At 41.2% G+C, this 22,490-nt stretch overlaps 1 protein-coding gene across 1 annotated transcript in view; it reads right to left on the bottom strand.

Annotated features, from left to right (window-relative positions):
• The window catches only part of cacna1c (calcium channel, voltage-dependent, L type, alpha 1C subunit), a 173,946-nt gene that overhangs the window by 48,833 nt on the left and 102,623 nt on the right, over positions 1-22,490 (bottom strand). The window contains 8 exon segments of the mRNA XM_053414596.1: positions 3,097-3,124; positions 3,126-3,182; positions 3,462-3,549; positions 6,579-6,682; positions 10,723-10,922; positions 12,445-12,597; positions 13,450-13,589; positions 17,738-17,877. Of these exon segments, the coding sequence (XP_053270571.1) occupies positions 3,097-3,124; positions 3,126-3,182; positions 3,462-3,549; positions 6,579-6,682; positions 10,723-10,922; positions 12,445-12,597; positions 13,450-13,589; positions 17,738-17,877 (910 nt within the window).

The raw sequence follows: 22,490 nt of genomic DNA, 5'->3' as shown, positions 1-22,490 counted from the left end.
CTGCAAGTGTGTGTGTCCTAGTCCTGAGAGAGACCCTTTACATTATATTTAGAAGCTGTCAGCACACACTAAATCAATACAATGAACGACAAGCACTACTCGGCCACCGAAAACAACCACGCACACGCTAGAAACATCTGTCTTCATATGACACACTAATCACATCATTTATCAATATCATGCCGTGTATTTCTGCAGGTAAAGACCGCAGGATAGATATATCTTACACATATAGAAACGTGTATGTGGTCTCTGAATAATTGTGTGATCACTCGGTCACTCTCCCGTCCCACAATCCCATCTGTTCTCCGTCCCAGATACCCTCTCGACCACACACACGCGCACACACACTAAATATATCTATATCTCGACATCTATTTTCCCTTCCAACTCGCTCCTATCTTCTCCTCTGTTCTTTAAGTCTCCTATCCATTCTCAGCGAATGTGTGTGTGTATCTATGTAAAATGTCCTGGGCAACAGGGACTAACTGCCCTCATTCATCTTTCCCAAAGGAGCGTCCATTCATCGAGGAGCGAGGGAGAGCGAACGTAACGTGATATTCCACCTTTTGCAAACACAGAGAAGATTGATCCGTCTGATACAGAACTTCGAATCATGTCTATCAATCATTTTGTCAGATCTTCTAACTCTAACGGCTGTTAAACTCTGCCGTTTAGTAAAAGTAATGGACTGAATCTGGCACCTGACAGATACTTGCACTTTTATTACTTGTACATCTTGTATAGGACAGATCTGTGTGTAATATTTCAAAGAATCATATGTATGTGCCTCTATTGGACACTTTCTATCTGGCTTTTCTTTAACTCTACTTTCAGTTTTAAATAATATGACTGATCCAGAATTTGTAACGCTTGGGGGAAAGATGGATTTTAATATTCTGATTTGACATTTTCCAAATTGGCTCAAGTGGGGGGGAGAGAGACATTGTTATTGTTTGTTTGTTTGTTAACGTGCCAGTCTCCCAGACACTGACGATGTGTTTGCCGCACTGATTTGCCAAAAAGGAGCACAATGGTAACAGGTGAAAACAAGAAGATCTGTTCCAGATTAGCCACAGGGGTGTTGTGCCTTAATTTCATGTAAATTGGGCCATTGCTCGTTTGACCATGTTAATTTCTTGAGATTCCCCGAAAGATTAGATCCTCATTTTCCCTCTGTTTCAGTTTCTTTCAGTGTTTCAAAGAATTAGCCACAGAGGTTTGTGAGATAGGAGCATGCAGAATGAATGCTGTGCCTCTGCATCTGAAGTCTTCATTAGTCATTCATTCATCACTGATGTGAGCAAGCTGAGCTCCACGCCTTTAAAAAAACAGGTCATGGTATATGTACTGTGCATAGTGGACAGACACACTACCCCACGTCTTCTTCTCACCCTCCTCTCTAAAGGAATTTACATAGGTGAGCAAGTGTGTGTGTTGGTCTGTGTATGCAGTGTGTTTCCATTCCACTAATATCTAAACAGCTTTTGAACCTCTGGATGATTCTCAGCCATTAACATCCTCTCAGTCTATCTGTCGGTCACCAACACACATGCACAGTTGCATGCACACAAAATAGATACAAAAGGTCCTGACCACACAACAACCCATAAATCACCCGTACGATACTCCTGAAGGCAAAACCACAGTAAGCAAATAGATCATCACGCCCTTGACTCCCTCGTGGCCTCTCTTATTGTGAAAACCACACATGCGGCTGAAGACGTGACAGTCTCATTAAAAAATCTTGCATCAGCAAAGTCTCTCAAAGCATGACAAGTCCAGACATACAGCCACAGACATAAAGAAATATAGAATAGAGAAGGTGAACTACAGATCTCCTGAACGCTTCACATCTGCTATCTGTAGTTGCTGCCAAGAAGAAGCTGTGATTAGAGAAGGCTTAAAATCCCCCCAGATCTTTATCTGTTTTGTTGGTCCAGCCTATGTATGGGAAACAATGTGTGTTAACATCTCTTTTGAGTAGATACACACATCATCAGGGGCTTTTTGCCAGGGCGGTGGTCTTTATAGTCCTTGTATGGGAGGCTTGAAGAGGTTCATTACTTGAAAACAATTTCAATTCAAACAATTTTTATTGCGAGAAGTGGATCTGCTGAAAACTCACAAGTCCAATGTCTAGCTCTCACTCAACCTTGAGCTCTCCACAAAGTGAAAGGCTGAGAGAGAGAGGACAATCAGCCTCCTCAGCAACAAATCAACAGCGGTCAGGAGAAGGACGAGGAGAAGCAGGAAAAGAAGCCAGATTACAAGCAGGAGAAAGAAACATACAAGCTGAAGGAGTCCCCTTATAACGCTCTCCCTAAACCGGCATCAAAAATCAGACAGAGGTGTCAGACGAGGTCTTCGCCATCATGAATAAGAAGATGTCAATCTGGACTTTCCCTCCATCAGCCATTAAGGGGACAAACGTTTTTCAAGGAAGACGTTTGACTTATAATTTGACATTTTGGCTTTTTCTGCTATGACAGACGTTTTGTCTGCTGTGAAGAAGATCCACTTAATGACAAGACAGATTAAAGACATAGAGAAAAAGGAAAGGGCAATTATGTCATGTCGAATGAGCATCAGAGGGGAAGAGATGGATTTAAAATGCCAATAAAAATACTTAAAAAAAATCTTAATGATAAATTCCCAGTATATATTGTTATGTTAAGTGGCTGTTTGTATTTGTACCGTCAAGTTTTAAAACCATTGATGGCCACCGTGGTATTTTATAATTTCCTTGATAGCACTTTAGGAATCAGTACAAATGAAGGTCATCATTTTCTCTCCCTTTATTCCATGGATCTTGTCTCTTTCCCTCAATGTTTTTTTTCTCCTGCCACAATTCACCTGCAACTTAAGTGACGTCTACTGCAATCATTTACTCATTTTACAATTTTTTTTAAAACACTACTAAAATATGGGTCCCTGATATAGACTCAAGTAAGAATTCATACTAAAAGGACGGAAGAAATGTCCAGTCATGACCTTGATCAACTAATATCAACTAATGTCCTCTTTTTCTTTTTGAGGTGTTTCAACCACTACCACTAACATACACACACACACACGCACCGGGTGTAGACTTACGATTTCTGGGTTTATCATCGTCCATGCCCCTCCTCCTCATTCTCTGGGTCAATGTCTTCAGCCTGAGTGATCCAGTCTAAATAGCCCTGTAATCAAACCCATACAAACAAAGACAAGAACAACAGACAGACTGATCGATTAGCAATACTTTCTTCTGATATATTGTCTAGCCTGTGTCTAATATCCTCCGTCAGTCCATCTGAAAAGCATGTGATAACATTAAAACCAGCCCAGTAAATAAACTTTAAACTTTGCTTTCTATATTAGCTGTCTATAATTGATGTACAAATGTATGGACCATCACAGGCACACACACACACACACAAACAAACACGCACACACATAACACACTAGCAGTAGCCTACCTTGAGGTCCTCCTCCAGTTGCTGTTTTTCTCTGAGTTTCTGGAAGTCACCGCGAGCCTTGGCTTTCTCCCTCTCCTTGGAAAACTCTCTGGGAGGAGGGGAGCGAGAAGGAGGGATGGGCAGAGAGAGAGTTGGGGGGAGCAGGGGGGAGGGGGTAAAAAGAGGAGAGAAACAATCTGAAAATCTAGACTGAAGGTTGCGCAAAATACATAATGTTAGAAAATTGCGATAATGGAGAGTAGGGAGTATTATAGATCAGGATGGGAAGGACAGAAATCCGGCTAAAGAGAGAAGAAAAGAGAGAAAAGCTCTGCCAAGTAGATGTTAGTTTGCAAATGGACATGAAAACACATCCAGATAGGAGCTTGATTCACATCCCAAAACATCCAATTAGTTTACAGTGAGATCCAGATGTCCGAGAGCAGCTTCGCCGATAGGAAAAGTGCTCCCAGACTTTTGGACACCGCTGTAGATACATATTTTAATCAGCCAATAGATCAAAACAGTTGCAATACATAGAATTAACACTTAAATGCTTTGAATGAATGATATTCAGTAATGATACAGCAGCATTGTCAATAGAGATCAGAAGTCGTTCAATTGTAAAAGCACTGAAACTGGTGGAGCAGTGCATGTCTACTTTCCCAGAGCAACAGCACCCAGGCTACGCCCAGGCCTGCTGGGAGATGGAGTTCCTGCCAGTGTTTTCTCGGTCTACCTAACATCTCCTCCCACTTCCAATCTGCTTCATACAACCACAGGGGGAGGCTTAAAGGAGGGCACCTTCCGCCAGCTGTGCCACCTCAGCTTGCACCTGTCAGATTGAAGGAGAAGTGGCTCCGCACCGAGGTCATCCTGCATCGCCCAGCTTCTCAACTTTTGTCTCCTTCGGTCACTACCCAGAGGTTCAAGCCACAATGAAGACATACAGATGAACAGAGGGTTTCTTTGTGCTTTGGTTCTCTCTTCATACAGTGATTACAATTACTTAGAATAACTGTAGAATTAGCTTGGAAAATGTGTTTAATTCAAATTGATTGTAAATCCTAATGAGCACAATATGTGCTTTTTAACATGATTGAAGTCAATGTTGGGAAAATGTGAAATATTGAAATTGAATGATGAAACCTGGTGAAATTCCTTCCAGGTGTCGGGAGGGAAGAAAGAATTAAGGAGCATTTGATTAATTGCTGCACTTGGGGAAGGTCAGAGTCGGGTTGGAGCCAAAGACACGGTTTGAACAAAGAGAATTCATTTGGATGAGAGCTGAGAGGAGCTGAAAGGAGCTGAGAGGAGCTTCGGAACATTCGCATTCAAAAGTGCAAATTTACATGTTTACATTTACAGGCAAACTCAGCCAGTTCCTCTCTGTCGTGAATAATATAAACGAGGATACCAGATCAGTTAGTAATGTACCTGTATGGTCAGGCTACACTGGGTGAGTGCTTTTACTTTAAATGGGTACAGGAAGTGTTATAAATATTTATGTTTGTTAAATATTTGACAGATAGACATAAACATTGTGGTGAAGGATCTTTTTCTTGTTTATTTAGCTCTGAACCGTGCACAGCACTGAGAAAACAGACGACACCCCAAGTCTTTAGAAGAGCAAAGCAGCTCACGCTGGGCGCCGAAATAAAAAGCAAGATCTTCTGCAACGTTTGTCATCTAGGATTTGGACAGATGCTTGCACTTTAGCTAGTTATTGATTATACAGAGACATTATACATATCAATACATAGACATGAACTGTCTCGCTGTTTCCCAGCAGCAATAGGCTCTTCAATGAAGCTGTGTCATTTTCATTGATTTTACAGTCTATATAGGCTGGAGCTAAATGAGTGTGTGTGTGTGTTTGTGTGAGAGAGTGTAAAATTGAGGATGGAACCTCAAATCATGCGAACACACACACACACACACAAATCAATAAGCATTACCTATCTGCTGTTTTCTTGCTTCTCAGATCATCTCTCCCACCTCCCAGTCTCTTTAAAACCAGCGTCTCAATATTTCTTGTTACATCAAATCCAGACACAGTCAACTCAGTGTCTCTGTCTCCTTGTCCGTCTCTCTCCTTATTTCTGTTTATCCATAACTTATTATGCCAATTTGACACACACACACACACACACACACACACACACACACACACACACACACACACACACACACACACACACACACACACACACACACACACACACACACACACACACACACACACACACACACACACACACACACACACACACACACACACACACACCATGGAGGAAGCAGTTGGTAAAAGGTCAGTCTGTGTAGTGTGTTGACAGCATCATTAGTCAGAAGTCCAAAAAATAGTCAGACAGCCGAACCCCCCTAAGCTGTTTGGACCAGACAAACCTCTATTATTTCCCCACAATGCTGCTGTCACATCACGGTGAGCACCAGGAGTCAGATTTTGGTCAGTCAGTCAGGGGTGAGACACTTCACTCCTCTTAAACCTGTTTACTAAAGCTCATTGAAGCATGGGATGGAACCAGCAGAATGAAAAGACGATACGCTAATTTGAAATTCACACAACGTTAACGTTAATAGCCCTCTGTTTGTGTTTTTTTGCCTATCTTGTTCTGTATTTTAGATGGAGATGAGTGTATTGTACCAGCCCAGTGGTGCTGAGAGTTGAGCATTTCATGACAGTAATAGCAGCACTGCAGAGCCGTATTTAGGGCTGCAAAGAATACCCATATGTCCCCAAATGTCCTCAAGCCAGATGCTGAAGTTCGATTTCACTACAGACAGCTACAAATGATAATTACTGGAAATGTACAAGCAGTAAAAGAAACTCTTGGTAGAGCTCCAAACCCTGAAAGGCAAACTTTATATACGAGCCTGAATAAATCCAAATGTCCGCTGGCTGGTTGGACTTTTCATGGTGCCACATGTGTTACTGTTTGTCCTCAAGTGGCACCTGAGTCAGTTTTATCACCAAAAACTTTTTTCTCGTTAAACATCATCTAGTGCCAGAAACAGGAAACAGGAAGAAACAAAGAGTCTCTCTGAGCGAAGACAAAGGAGCCAAGCAAAGGAGAGAAGGGGACATTAGTTTGAATTCACATCAGGCCCTACCCTTACCCGCTCAACACCCCCAGAACCAAGTTTAGCACAAAGAAGGAGCCGATGATGATTAAGGTGACAAAATAGATCCAGGGCCACATGTAACCTACGGCATCATTCACCTGAGGAGACGGAAGAATGGAGAGGAAGGGCCAAGGAGAGGAAACAGGAAAGGATGGACATAAAGTAGATTGAGGGAGACAGAGTGATTGAGAGGGCAGGGGAGAAGGTGAGCAGGGTGTGATTAGGGAAGGGAGGGAAGAAGGGAGCAAGTGAGGGAGTTAGATCCTCTGTGAAAGTCCCTGTAGGATCACTGCTGGGATTATGGGGCATTCAAAGTATTTGTCACTTGGCAAAACATTTGATCAGCTGTCACAGGTTGTCCATGTAAACACAGTGCTCATGATAGAAGACTAAGAAGGACCAACACAATAAACAAAACAACTCCTCCTGGAGCTCATTGTTTGTGTGAAGGAGCTGAGCTGATGTTTCTCTGTGAAAAGGGAAGTTTAAAAATTAGCCGTCAAAACAGCCCAATTCAGGCATAATCGCTGAGGAGAGACAGCGCTGAGTTGGACACTTTAACAGACTGTGCAGCAAGACTCCCAGCGATTAGTCATCATGACTGTTTTCATGACAAATTATCCTCTCCTCTACTGTCTTTACTCTCCTGAAATGAATTGAATTTAAAGGAAAAAAGACAAATTGTTTATTTCGCATGTAAATCGATTTTCCTGCAGGTTACATCATTGATTTAATTTAGAGAATAATCATGGTGCTGTTATCATCTTTCATATTGTAGTCATTATTATTATTATTATTATTCGTTTTATTATTATTAAACTCTAGAGCCAAATTGGAGCAGTGGCAGCCTTCCATCCCATAATTTCCACCTTCAACGCCACGTTTCTGTCGGACTCGACACAGACCTCAGAAGAACCTTTTCCGTCTGTTGTGTTTTCCCTGTTGTGAAATTCTTTTTTAGCTTTCCACCTCCACGGCTGACCTGAGGGGTGAATTATTTATACCCCAGTGTGTCCCTACAGGCCGGGTGGTGCTTGTACTAAAACAGCATGACTTGGCAGAGCGGGTTAAAAGAGCACCTGGATCGCCTGCTAGAGTAGAATTTATTCAAATAAAATACACACATGCATGCATGGACACACACACATTCATTAAACAACATTAATAACATTGGTAGTTACTACCCAACTAAATTGCTTGTGCATGTAAGTAAAAATGCCAAGGGGAAAAACTGTTGTGTTCAGTTAGGGTAAGGGTCTGTGTGTGTGTGTGTGTGTGTGTGTGTGTGTGTGTGTGTGTGTGTGTGTGTGTGTGTGTGTGTGTCCACCTATCCTTCAAAGACAGGTTGTGACGGCAGAGATAGACACAAGTTCCGTCACTGTTTTCTGTGTGTGAGTGTTTGTGTGTGTGTATTGTGTTTCTCCCGGCTTGTGGCACAGGATTGATTGAGTGGAACGGAAAGGAGAGAGCGCGGGAGATCTTTTCACTCCAGTGATCATCGGTTTATCTTTCCTCGATTGTGGAGGTATAAGGCCGTCTGGCTCTGCTCTTACTGCTGCACTGCTGCACTGCTGAGATGAGGGATCGGTTATTTGTTTACTTACACAGACGCTGCCATGCAGAGGGAACTTTCTTTTAAAATAATAATAAGAGTAATGAAAACAATAATACTTGTAAAGCCAATTCATGTGCTTTTATGGTGGTGAATCACTTCCTCTTGATTCCACTCTACTAGTTCACTGGACCCCTTCCCCCCCCCCCAAAAAAACCTTCAACATTTGATTATGGGAGTCTTGTTACATAGTCGTTTATCTTTATCTAAAACATTATGAACGTTGCCTTGCATCACCAGACCAACATGCATTAGGGATTGCCACAACCAGTTTAGGATGGATAGGAATCAGTGTGAATGGGAGGGCCAAACCCATCTTTATAAAATATGCACTTGCTGATTGGTCTGGCTTTCAGGCTACTTTAAAGAGCACCATAACAAATAACACACATACACGCACACATATGTACACACATGACAACAGCATAACCTCTTACCCGCTCAACACCCCCAGAACGAGATTGAGAACGAAAAAGGAGCCGAAGATGACGAGAGAGACAAAATAGACCCACGGCAGCTCATAGCCCATAGCATCCTGCATCTGAGAGGGAGAAGAGACAGAGGAAAGAGGGAGGAGGAGAAGAAAGGGGATTAATAGGGAGAGTTGGTGGATTAGTGAAGGAGAGGGACAAGGTAATGGAGGTGGAAGTAAGAGAGGGATGGGGAAAGAAAAAGTTTAAGAGGAGTGAATAATGGAGTGAATGAGAGGGGGCAGTAGAGGTCAAGAACATAAAGTGTGTGAGAGAGGAAAGGGCAGAAGGAAGGGGAAAAAGAGTAGAGTGGAGGCTGTTAAAAAGTGAAGTAGAAAGACCTGACAAAGCAGGAGTGGCAGTATTGTATGATGTGTGTATGAACCCTCTAGTCTCCCTGTTGGAGAGCTGGTCCTTGATAAGCCACAAGTACAAACACAAAACAACGCTAAGCTGCCATAGTTACTCAATTACAAACATTAGCTTTTGTACAAAGTGTGGGTTAGATAAACAACCTTTTTCTTTTTTAAAGATGGATTAACCCTTTACAGGCAACATATTTAGACGAAGCGAAATCAATCCAAAATGACTTGTTTCAGGATATTCAGCTACAAACTCCTCTGGATATTTAGTTTTGCTTTAACAAAGACAAAGATTCAATTAAAACAGAAGCTTCAGATTATTAGACCCTACTTAAATTCAATTAAATGGGATTTCTGGAAAAATATCAATCTCATTTACAGCTCTGGAAATTATCCAAAGTGAGTATTTCGAGTTGCTACTGGGTGAAGGAAGACACAAAAGGGAAGGATGGAGGGAGATGGACAGTTCATTTGCAACGAGAGCACCAGATGTTGGCTATCATTAATCTATATTCCCAAAAAATGGACAAATAACAACTTTGGAAATGCATGAACAAAACTTAATGAGGCATCCAAGCCAACTGTTATTAAAGGCCTTGTGTTGTCTGAATATTTTTCCATAATCATTTGTACTTATCAACTGATAAATAGGACCAATTCATTATAAAGAGCTGGTTGCCGAAACACTCTTGTAATGGACAAATTTGTGCGTGTGTGTGTGTGTGTGTGTGTGCACAAGAAGTTGCAGCAGACAGGAGAATAGGGGTGTAGAGCTAGTAGGCCCTCTGCTCCATGTGTATACATGCACACAGACAACTCACGCACACATGCATTCCTACTTGTATGTGCAGTATGATCCTTCGCACACACACACGCAAACACACACGCACACACACACACACTGCTCAATCCACATACATATTTTTCACCTTAGTGAGATAAGTTTGGCTCAAAAACATAATTCCTCAGTTAGCTTCTTTATTAATTCATTAATTAAGCACCCAAAACTTGTGCCTCTTATATATTATCATTACGTTCTCCTGAGAGTTTAAAATGTGTTTCTCAGAGAGATAAATCACTGGTGATCATTAAATAAAGTCCAAAAGGTAATTTCACCGTTATTAACACTGAGTTAATCCTATTTGCAGAATCTTCTATCTGTCTTCTATCTGTCTTCCATCTGTCTAGATTAAATAATAATCTGAGAGTATGTAGATTTCTTCATGCAAACAAAAATGTCATTAAACCTTTGTGACATAACAACATAAACAAATCAGAATAAAAAATGGTTAAATGTTTTCTTTTCCACTTCTCCAGGAGTTGCATTTAGAATTTGATTGAACCTCACATTGATTAAGAGCACAGACTAATCTATTGGTTTATTTAGCTGGACATGTTCTGGCCATTTACTGACGAGTGTGTGTTCATGTGTGTGGCTTTAAGAGCGTGTCTACACAGGTTTGTGTGTTCACTTGACACTTGAATCAAGCATTAGGATTCAACACACGTTCTTAATGAATCGGCGCCTTCATCACACAGTGTATTGACGGCATTGATTTAGCCTGAGATATGAGCTAATACATGCACACACACAATAACACAATCATTGTGTGTTCCTAACTCTGTGAACAATCTCACACGCAAACGCACGCACACACACACACACACGGACACTGGTGTGGTGTCCGGCTCACCCAGTATAGCACGTCGGTCCAGCCTTCCATGGTTATACACTGGAACACCGTCAACATGGCAAAGGCAAAGTTGTCGAAGTTGGTAATGCCGTCGTTCGGACCCTCCCATCCCACTTTGCACTCGGTTCCGTTGTGAGAACAGTGTCGACCATAAGCCCCGGCAGGTGCACATGGTGCAGGCTTCTCCTCTGCAATGGTGCCTGTGAAGAAAGAGAGCGGTACACTTCATACTCCGTTTTACTCAACGTTTTATAGATCTGCAAAGCAATAGGATCTGCTGACTGTTCCTCAACACACATTTTTAAGGATTATTATGTGAAGACTTTTGCACAGTATGTCTATGCTATCACCATCACTTTTCTTAATTCAGCATTATTTATGAGAAATTTTGTATTTTCCATCACTTTTGCTATGGTGAATGGCGCCAGGTATTATAAAAGCAATGACTCAGAGCCAGTTGCCGTTGGTAAAAAGCCAGACAGCGACAGAGGTGTTAATCAGAGCTGGGGACTATTCAGATTGTTTTATCAATACAATAAGGAACAAATCAGGGGGTAATTGCTAATGAATACACTGAATACACTGACCCTGAATCTGATCAAAGCAGATTCTTTAGCTGTCACCTGTTGTCAGCAGGCACACGGCAGCAGAATTCAGAAATTGGTGACTGGACCTTTCATTATACATGACTTCACTCCTTATATTTGCATGGGAACAGGCTGCATGATGCTCTCTATCAAGGATATTTTCTAATTAACTAACAAACTACTTTTGCTGTGAAAAGAAAATACAACGGGAGATTTACGTTCATCCAAGCTTTGGAAGTGCTCACTCTGACGGTGCAGAAAAAGGCACAAGTCTTTAATTTCAGAATGAATTACAAAATCCCCCTTCATGATTTTTTTTACTCCATTTCCATTTACAAAGAATTTATCTAAAAGAAAAAACTGCTTAATAGCTGAGAAGGTTAAAAGGGACATGCTGAACTAACAGGGAGAATGCAATATAAAAAATATCATTGTGAAAAAGTGTCATACCAATTATACAAAACAAGCTCTCCAGGGTGACGTATAGGATAACTGAGAGCTTTCCACCAGCACTTACCCAGCGCTAAGCTAATGCCTCTCATGGGACCTATAACATAACCATAACAACACTCGAGTCCATTTATACCTGGGGGCCTCTAATGAAAATTGTTTCAATCATTTATGGCCGCTGCTGTTTCAATGATGGCTCAAATCGTTCATACTCAGAAACATGAATGATGGTTTGAATAATTAATAGGGGTGATCATTGAAATTGTTTAAGGTATACACTTTATTTCCCCCTCTGGTTCATTGGGTAAGGCTTGATGTCCTCCTAATATCACAAACTTATTAGCTTAGAATAAAGGAGGTGAAAGAGTCGTGAGCTGAGTGATGGTACAGCTACGGCTCACTTTGATCATTCAGTTGAAAAGGTTTGAGTGGTATAGTATCTCTTTCTATCACTGGAGTGGAAGCAAGTGAGTGTCTCTGTGAATAAACTGTACGTTCACTGAAGCATGCTTTCACACCCAGTTGAATACAATTCACAATCAATCTGATCACTGAAGTGCAGCGTGTGAGTGTATCATGCATATTTGTGTCTGCGTCTGTGCATCTGTGCACAATGGTCTAAATACCCTGTCTCTGTCTCACTCGCTCGCTCTCTGCATGTGCTTTTGTGTGAGTGTTTGTGTACCTATATGCTCATGAGCGCAGGTCTTGTGCATCTTGCCCATGAAGAGCTCCAGGCCGATGATGGCATAGATGATGATGACAAAGAGGACCAGCAGGGCGATATGGAGCAGAGGAACCATGGCTTTGATTATGGAGTTCAACACTACCTGTAAACCTGGAGAACACACAAAAAACATCTGTTGAGAAACCATACATATGGCTGTGGGCAGAAAATGTTACAAAAACCATGTGATACTGATAATAGATCATATAGAGCATACAGCAGAATATATGGAGTCAATGGCCATGTAAACACTTGGATTAACTTATAAAATCTTTGTTTAATTTTGTATGTTGAAGAAACCCCCTTCAATGGGGTGGTTTCTTGGTTCATTGGATTCTCACAGGATTACAAAGTTCATTTACAGTTCACTGGCATTGGAGGCCTTTAAAAAGACAAATCTATTAGACTGTGCTAATCAGTTAGCAAATATGCTACTGATCAGCTGCCATGACACAAATTCAATACCCAGTCCGATGATGCTGGACAGGGTTCAGTCTAAACACTGTGTACTGCAGCACTCGCGCTTTTAATCTGAACAACAGAATAGCAACCTTTTACATTTTTCTGGTGTTGTCCTAGCAAGAGCTGTCACACACACACACACGCACACACAAACACACTCTCACTTAGCCTTCATACGCAATATCCGATCCTTTCCTGTCTTCTAGTCTGTTGGTTTATTGATTTGTGTAGTTACTAACACAGACAGGTTGACAGACAACTCATCTACTACTCATATAGAGTGAGTATCTCACAACAGGACAAGTGTGTGCGTGTGTGCGTGTGTGTGTGTGTGTGTGTGTGTGTATCATGAAGCATCAATACCAGCTCCAATCTGTGGTTCATTTCTCCACCACCTTACCCAATCACCACTCACACCTGATCCCCAGAGCATCATTTCTGTCTCTCTTCCATTCTCTCTGTCTTTCTGTCTTTCCTTCTTTCACACCCCTCCGTACTCACTTGGCACTCCAGACACAAGTCTGAGGGGTCTGAGTACTCTGAATGCCCTCAGAGCCTTGACATCAAAGCCTGCTGCTTTCCCTCCGATGGGAGTTCCCCCATCCCCCTTGGTGGCCTGCTCCAAGATGGCGCTGAATAACCTGCAAGAAGAAAGTTAAGAAAGGTCAGTAACCACCAAAGTCAGTTTGGCGTTCAATTTCCACAAACTAGAGAATATCTGATAGACAGGAAATCTGAATAGATGATGAATATCTGTAGGTGGGGACATTATGGCTTCAATTACATTTCTTTTTCAAAAACAAACTTGTCAATAAACAGGATCTTAATGATGATCTATAAAACAAGATTTTTAGCAGGCTCTTCCATACAACAAGAGAAAGTGATGAATCTGTTCTGCTACTCAAGTAACACACAAACACATATTTATGCAAATTGCTATGATCTATTTCAGGGCAACATGATTTTTTACACTGCGGCCTCTTGTTAGCTATTATCCCTCCATCCATTATTGATATTGCTTATCCTTTGAGGGTCGCAGGGGGGCTGCAGTCAATCCCAGCTGTCATTAGGTGAGAGGTGGGGTCCGCCCTGGATAGGTCGCCAGGCTATCACAGTGCGTTAGCTAATGTTCTCTCCTACATTATTAGATATGTTTGTGGAAGAGTGATTCATAAGCTTTAATGTGTATTTAATGTTAAGTGTATGGCCAAAAGTATGTGGACACTGCTCATACACTTAAGTGTATTTATGGAAATAAGGCCCCTGGTTGTATTAAAAGGAAAATCTTGACACTACAACATCAATAATATATTGGACAAATGGTTTTAACCTGGGGGTCAAGATTCTTTCTATTTGAATAATCTATAGGGTCCCATGATGTCCAGTGAGACAAGACAAACACTTTTCTGTTTTCTACTTTCCTCTTAAAATTATAACTATTATTATTACTATTAAACCAATCTAAGGAGTAAGCATACCCTCTCAACGGCATCATATCATATCATACATATAAGGGTTGCAAGCTGACAGTACTTTGTTGTAAGGTGTGGTTATCCAAAAGGTTAGAGACCAATGCTTTAGAGACATTTATAAGAATAACTTTGAAGAGCAGATTTTCTGTGAAAACATAACAATAACGACTTGTTCTAAGCCAAGTCCTTAAACACAAATATATTCTACCAGTCTGGAATGAACATCAAGGCCTGATCTCACTAATGCTCTTGGCAGTGTGGTAATTTCCAAATACTTTTGTACAGTATATTGTAGTTGTACAGTACATGGCCAATGTATCTACAATTACAAAATAACATAACCTTCAATAAACAGGGCTTAACATGTTTTAATGCTGCAGGGTTTTTTAGCCATTATCCCCATATGAAATATTTACAGAAATCTGTGAGAGGCTCACAAGTGTGAATTTGTGAACGTCCAGCTGAGCTTATCACTCTCCTCCTCCTCTCTCTGTCTCTCTGAGATCCTTTAAAAATCACCCTACAATGCCATTTTCCAGCTAGTGCGGCTCAAAGGCCAGTCAGTGGCGCGTTAGTCATGGAGAATTATCAATTAGCACAGATGAAATGGCCACTTGAAAAGACCTCTCAAAACATATCGCCCTCTCTCACTCCCTCTCTCCCTCTCTATTTCACACTACCTCCCTCTCAATTTAATTCTCTCCCTCTCTTCCAGTGGGAAGCACAGCTTTGAAACAGAGCATGAAAAGCATGTCAAGGATTCATAGATTTCCACCAGCAGCATTTCGCCCAGCATGTTTTACTGTGGTGTGGAGTGAAATGATAATCACAGCACCACATGATCACTTGTATACATCCTCAGCTAAAGATGGTACCAACTGTGTACATTCATGAAGATAACCGAGGCTGTGAGGTTTCATAGAAGGCAGTAATGTTTTGAGTTGCTTATTTTTTTATCACGAGCCGAGAGATCAAAGATACTGAATCTATAATTATGTAAAAACACAGGCAATGTCAAATTTAAGAGGCTGGGATAGGAAAAGAGACAGTTTTGCTTGAGAATTTACTTCCGATAACCATTGTTGATAAATCAATTATTGACCAAAAAGTTTTAAAGCTCATTTGCAAAATATTTTACGTGCAAAATGTTAGCCTGAAGCCGACATGATCTTAACTCTCTTCTCGAGATGAGGTCAGAGCTAATTTCCCTATAGACAATAAAGACAAAGAGATAAATGAGGAAATCTTTGTGGAATAGAGAGACGAAAGAGAGTCTGTAACAGTACCAATTCATACTGTACATACACACTCTCACACACACACACACACACACACACACACACACACACACACACACACACACACACACACACACACACACACACACACACACACACACACACACACACACACACACACACACACACACACACACACACAGCCAGTTAACGCAATGAACAGTCACTAATAAACTCTTATGGTACATGTCGTTTGTGTGTGTGTGTGCGAGTGCACGTACATGTGTGTCTGTGCCTCCCAGGTTGCTCAGCACCAGGTACAAGCTCTCTCACCCATATGGTGAACATTCCACAGGGAGTGAACTCTGTCACTTCTCATTTATACACACACGCACATTCACACGCACACACACACGAAATGTAAGAGTTGCACATGGGCACAAAGACAAACTCATTTATGTGCCCACAGACATCCAGATCTGTCAACGTTAACATTTCCTGTAATTGTGTTTCACAACTTGATTCATGTATTTTTTTCCACAACATAATTTTTGTAATCTGTGACCCTTGAGGAATGGTTACGTTTGATAAAATTGCAAGATTGAGGTTAAGGAAAAGAATGTGATATGGACTAAGATCAACTTCAAGTCTCTTATTTTTTAAACTGAATGTAGATTCTGGTCCTTGTTAATCTATGTAGAATCTTTTACATCTTTGAACAAATATGCACAAAAAGCTAAGAAAAGTGAAAAAAGACGCGGTTACAGTATATGATATGATGCAAAAAACTTTCATTGCAACAAAAATGTGTTGTCAAACACCTGATGTCCTGGGCAGTTTTCACACATTTTAGATTCTAAATTAGATCTGGAAGAGGCCCTTGGGGAGTTACTCCGGCTCAATCTTCCAATACAACAAGCACCGAACCTTCAGACGTGTCCTTGAACGAGTCACTAAACCCTGCCAAATCCAGGACTGCACCTTGCATCTGACCAGAAGACCTCCCTGTGGCAAGGCTGCCAGGAAAAACACAGTCTTCTTGCAGAGAGAGGGTAGATAACAGCATAAGAGTGTTAAAGGTTGTGTTTATGCCAGTGGCACTGGCACCATGATGCTAGCCGTTAGCGTGTGTGCATGTGTATGTGTGTGTGTGTGTATTTTTATTTTAAGGAGAGGCAAGCTCAGTTAGTGTAATGTGAGCGAACAATGAAAAAGACTCGCTGGGTGTGTATGTGTTTGTGTTGTTTCATTCACAGAGCCTTCATTCAGACTGAGGTGTTCTTTCTGGCTGTGTCTCTCGAGCATACACCCACGCACACACACGCACGCACACGCTCAATTAGACGATTTTTATGGCATTAAGGTCCACTGGCTATTGTGCCATTACCCCTACACAACAGTGGACTCAAAGCACAGCTGGCAGGCAGGGCACACACACACAAACACACACAGCACAGAGGGTTTAGCAGATGGGCTATGTTGCTGAGTTGCAGATAAAGAAAAGCAGAGCAGAGCAGAGCTATCAGCATCTAACAAGCTAATCAGTTTAGGCTTCACCAATACACTGTAGCCCCAAGTTTATTGCAGCTTTAATGCGGATTGACTGAAGAGGAAGCTCCTTTCAACACAAAACTTATTTTAAAAGTCGTTAATTTTATTAGAATACAGTGGACTAAAAGATGAATATTATTTCTCTATCTATCTCTTGATAGAGCAATCACACTTACACGGAGGACCAGCAGATTGTGTTTTTGCAAAGCTGTTGAATCGGTAGTGAAGTTAAAATTGTTGGCAAGAGAAAAGAATAGCTTTGTTATTGGAAATTGTTTCAGTGAAATAAAAAATAAAAATAAAAGACAAGTAATTAATCTTGAAAGGCGCTACCATCATGACAACCTCTGGCATTAGACAGAGGCTGCCACTTGCCTTGGCTGTAGTTTCATTTGTTGACAGTAATTATACCAAGGCACTCTGATAAATTGCCAATGATATGCTGCTGTTTAAAAATGTGTCAGATAGAGCATCTTTAAAACCTGGAAAGAGACAGTGAATTACATCCATGTGTTTTTGTTCACTCACCCTACGACCACAATGATGAAATCGAGCAGATTCCAGCCATTCCTCAGGTACGCATTGGGGTGGAAGAGCAGGCCATAGGCTATTACCTTCAGGAACGCCTCCACTGTGAAAATGATGAGGAACAGATACTCCACACGCTCCTGCAGAGACACAAAAGCAAGACAGGTCCATTTATTTGTCTGAGCAGCAGCAGTGCAGGAATGTAGAAATGCGCAGAAAGCATTGGAGAGAGCGATTAAAAGATATGGAAGAGAGAAGGGATTGCAGATGGTCAAGTTTATAGGAATAAGTATAGCTGCATTCAGGGATGCACTGAAGTCTTTCCTGAAACTTTCCAGAGGGGCCGTGTGCGGGAAAGCATTTTTCGGAGTCAGTTGCTCCATCCACTGGTAAAATATCCAGAAAATGTCACAGTGAGAACACTGCAGGAAAACTAGAAAAATACAAATATCGATGAATATTGACCTGAAGAGAGTTCATATCAGAAAACAGCTTGAGTTTCACGTGTGAGTGAGTACTGAGAACAGGATACCAGATTTCAGGACAAACTGATCCAATGAGAAAAAAACAAACTTTCATTCATGATATTTTGGCTATAACAACATACTAACACCAACACACATCCATTCAGTCATCACATTATTTATTTATTTATGCCCATATCAGCCCCAAAGACCTTCAAATTGACTTGTGAGTACTAACAGTGCTTACTCCTCTACTTCTCTGAGTTTATCAGCTTGTTTATGTGGATTCTTGTGTCTGTGTGTATTTTATTTTGTGTTTGATTCTTTAAACTACAAATCTGTTTATTTGTCTAAGTAGTAATCGTGGACACAATCAAAGCATTTTGATTATTTATTCAAAGCAGCTCTCTTAAGAGGCAACTATCTGAAGAGATAAATGAATGTGTGTGTGTGTGTGTATATGTATGCAAAACTGCACACGCACACACAACTCCTCTACTACAGAGTTCCTCAGAGACTGTTGTCATAGCGATGACCCCTGCAAAATGGGGTGATGGGAAATGTCCTGAAATGGCCCTCAGAGACAGATAGAGGGATTACATAACTTTATGACCATCAGAGAATTCATCATCCACCTAATCATCTAATCAACTGTCATATCTGCTTTCAAATGTTTTGCCAAATTTACAATAATGAGATTAGATGAAGAAAATGGTGCAACATATTGAGCTCCTGCGATAGATAGTACTCATATATATTCAGAAATATCCCATGTCCTCTCTCTCTCTCTCTCTCTCTCTCTCTCTCTCTCTCTCTCTCTCTCTCTCTCTCTCTCTCTCTCTCTCTCTCTCTCTCTCTCTCTCTCTCTCTCTCTCTCTCTCTCTCTCTCTCTCTCTCTCTCTCTCTCTCTCTCTCTCTCTCTCTCTCTCTCTCTCTCTCTCTCTCTCTCTCTCTCTCTCTCTCGTGCTCTGTGGTACATATTTTTTCTACATGAAAATATATTAAGCTCGATTGGTGTCCTTCCATCCCAGTCCCTGCCCTGCCTCCACAACTCTCTGGTCCTACAGAGCCTACATAATATATTATATTTAAAGCATTTAGATTTGTATTTGTAAGGTGCTGGATATTTAACAATGTAATTAAATTTCTCCAAATGTGCTCTACTCAAATCATCTGTCTTTACGGCCTAGTTAAAAAGTGTTGTTAACTTTAAAAGCCCATGTTAGTGTTGGATAAGCTCAAGTACACAGAAGCTGTATTAGGATCTGCAGTTGCAGGCTGATGTGAGTCTAAAACTAGTCCAGCTAAACAAACAACTTTCTCAGCATGAAGGAACACACATGCGAACTAACACACACACACACACACACACACACACATAGACACAGACACACATTTTGGGTCATGGGAATCAGTCATTCATATAACCACAGTTTTGACACAACAGCTGTGCTTCACTGTTCCGCACTTAAAGATCATTTTCTATTCATGCTTGGAAAGGTGTCGGTGTCAGCAATGCACGCACTGAATCTAAAAATGACTCATGAATCACAGCTAACGATTACAACCGCTATATTTCTTATTCTTAATGATCTGATTATCATACAAACTGTGATTTGAAAGTGTTTCTCCCACACTTAGAAATGCTTGAGAGGATTTGACAGGGGAGGGAATGACTTGAGTAATAATGCAGAGATTATGCAGAGTTTGAATCACAGACAGCGTGAAAGGTAAGTTGATATTTAAGATTTTACACGTGAGTGAGCTGCTCAGAGAGCTGAATTAAACTTTGGCTCCGCTAACCTCCCCTCGATTAAATTGAAATCTGTTCATTGTTCTATATTCACACAAGCTTAAAGAATTTCACATTAAACACCCCTCATCCTATAATATATGTTTGTGTGTGTGTGTCTGTTTCAGAGCCTCAAGAATCTATTGTTTTCATATTCATCATTGCCATACTGCCAAAGACGCTTCCACACACAGTAATAGTTGTGTATGTGGAAGTAATTAATCTCACACACATCCTCTCCCCTTCTAAAACACACAAAAGCGCACACACACACACACACACACACACACACACACACACACACACACACACACACACACACACACACACACACACACACACACACACACACACACACACACACACACACACACACACACACACACACACACACACACACACACACACACACACACACACGGGCTGTGTATCTGCTGGTGACAGGCAGACACTTTGGCGCTCTGAAGAATAAAACAGAGAAAAACATCTGGTAGGAACAACTCAACCTGATAGACACATACAAATACACGTACAGACACACTTCTCGTTCTCTTCTGTTCATGCAGCCACATAAAAGGGCAAAATCCATAAGGGGCACGACTAATCTGGTTACTGACTGGAAAGAACTGAGAGAGACGACCCACGCCGGAGAGAGAAGAGGGGGATGAATGAGGGGGAGACTAAAGAGACAGAGTGAGAGAGAGGGAGGCAGACAGAATGACAGAAAGGTGAGTATGTGGGGGCAATAATTCAGTTATCTGTGATAGGTCAAGCAAACCGCCTATCCATCAAGTAGGCCAATCAGATTATAGTATCGACATTCTACCATACAGCGGACAATGTTTCTATTCGCCATGACCTTCTGTGCATGTGTGTGTGCTGCAAAACAGGATTAGCCATTAAGCTGTTTTCGAAAGTTTCCACAGACACATCAGAGTCCAGTGCATGTCTCTTTTATGCAGTTTTCAATGGATCAAGAGGAAGAGAGAAAGAAACTGGACACACTGTTCCAACAACTCAACCATGAGAACACACAACAGCACTGACATAACATTTTTTATTTCAAAACTTAATGCCTATTCAACATGTCCACGGCAGTGAGGACAACATGCAGTGCAAGGGTCTGATTGAAGACCTGACAGGAATATATACACTTTAGGCAGTTTGTAATTTAATCATGTATCTAATTAAAATATTCAGCTCGTGTAATGGAAGTACTGGGTGCAAATTGAGTGACAACACACACAGGAATTGTCTGGCTTCTTACAACTTTTTTTTAAACTTTTGGGCATTATTGGTTTCTGCGATCACATCATGCTGAACTGAACTCTTCTAAAGACAGCTGTGCAGATTATTATTATTCAAATATGGCTGCTGCCACAGATAGGTCATATGCTCAACCCTCACACACCTTCATCTTTATCACCCAAGCACCTTGGATTCGAATCAACAACCACCTCTTCTACAAATGCAGACTGATAAGTACATAAGATGGACAGCTTGTTATTTCAGACTTAAATTAAGAAGAAACTCTCTTCTTCGGACTCCCTGTGTGTTGTCAATTGTTTTCTCTCTACCTCTTTCTCGCTCATCCCTCACCTTTACTTCTTTCTTAAACTCAACTCTCTCTCTGTCTGTGGTTGCCAACCAGAAGTTACCATAGAGACCAATATGGGTCCTGACGTTACCATGGAAACTGTGGGCTGCAGCAGCACCGGCAGCAGACTCTCTCTCTCTCTCTTTCTCACACACAAACACACACACACACACAAACACAAATTCTTGTACCTCTATCTGAGTGAGAACACTCATTGGCATGATGCATTCCCTAGCCTCTTACCCTAACCTTAACCATCACAACTAGATGCCTAACCCTAGCGCAATTAAATCCTTATTCAAACCCTCACCTAAACCTAGTTCTAACCCTAACCCTAAAAGCAAGTTTTAAACCCTCAAACAGTCCATTGAAAAAGTGAGGACCAGTCAAATTGTCCTTACTGTCCAAAAATATCTTTACTCTGTAGGGTCTATACTTAAAATGGTAAGTACACATATATAAATACACACACAGGCAGCGAGAGAGAGAGAGAGAGAGAGAGAGAGAGAGAGAGAGAGAGAGAGAGAGAGAGAGAGAGATCAGTATTGTACCAAGAATATCCCCAGCAGATACCCCTTATTAGGACTCTTCTGCCAGCATCCACATGTCCCTATTGTGTGCATATGTGTTAATCAATGTTGTTTGTGAATGTCTACAGCATTGTGAGGTGTTGTGTGTTTGTGTGTTAGTGTGCTTCCGTTTGGCCAATTGATTTATGTCGTATAATTACTTCCCACCTATGGACCTGTCTAAGATAAATTGTACCTTCTTGCTGTTTTAAGATTTTACCAACTTTAATTCTCAAAAATGTTTAGCTTTAGAAAGTGGAAAGATGATGGGAATGAAAAGTTAAGGAGCGCGCTACAAACTTTGTGTACAAAGTTAGGAACCGTAATGAGT

Source organism: Pleuronectes platessa, chromosome 22 (genome assembly GCF_947347685.1).
Source record: "Pleuronectes platessa chromosome 22, fPlePla1.1, whole genome shotgun sequence".
Classification (NCBI taxonomy): domain Eukaryota; kingdom Metazoa; phylum Chordata; class Actinopteri; order Pleuronectiformes; family Pleuronectidae; genus Pleuronectes; species Pleuronectes platessa.
The sequence above is the reverse complement of the archived record's forward strand: the minus strand, read 5'-3'. Positions and strand labels throughout refer to the sequence as shown.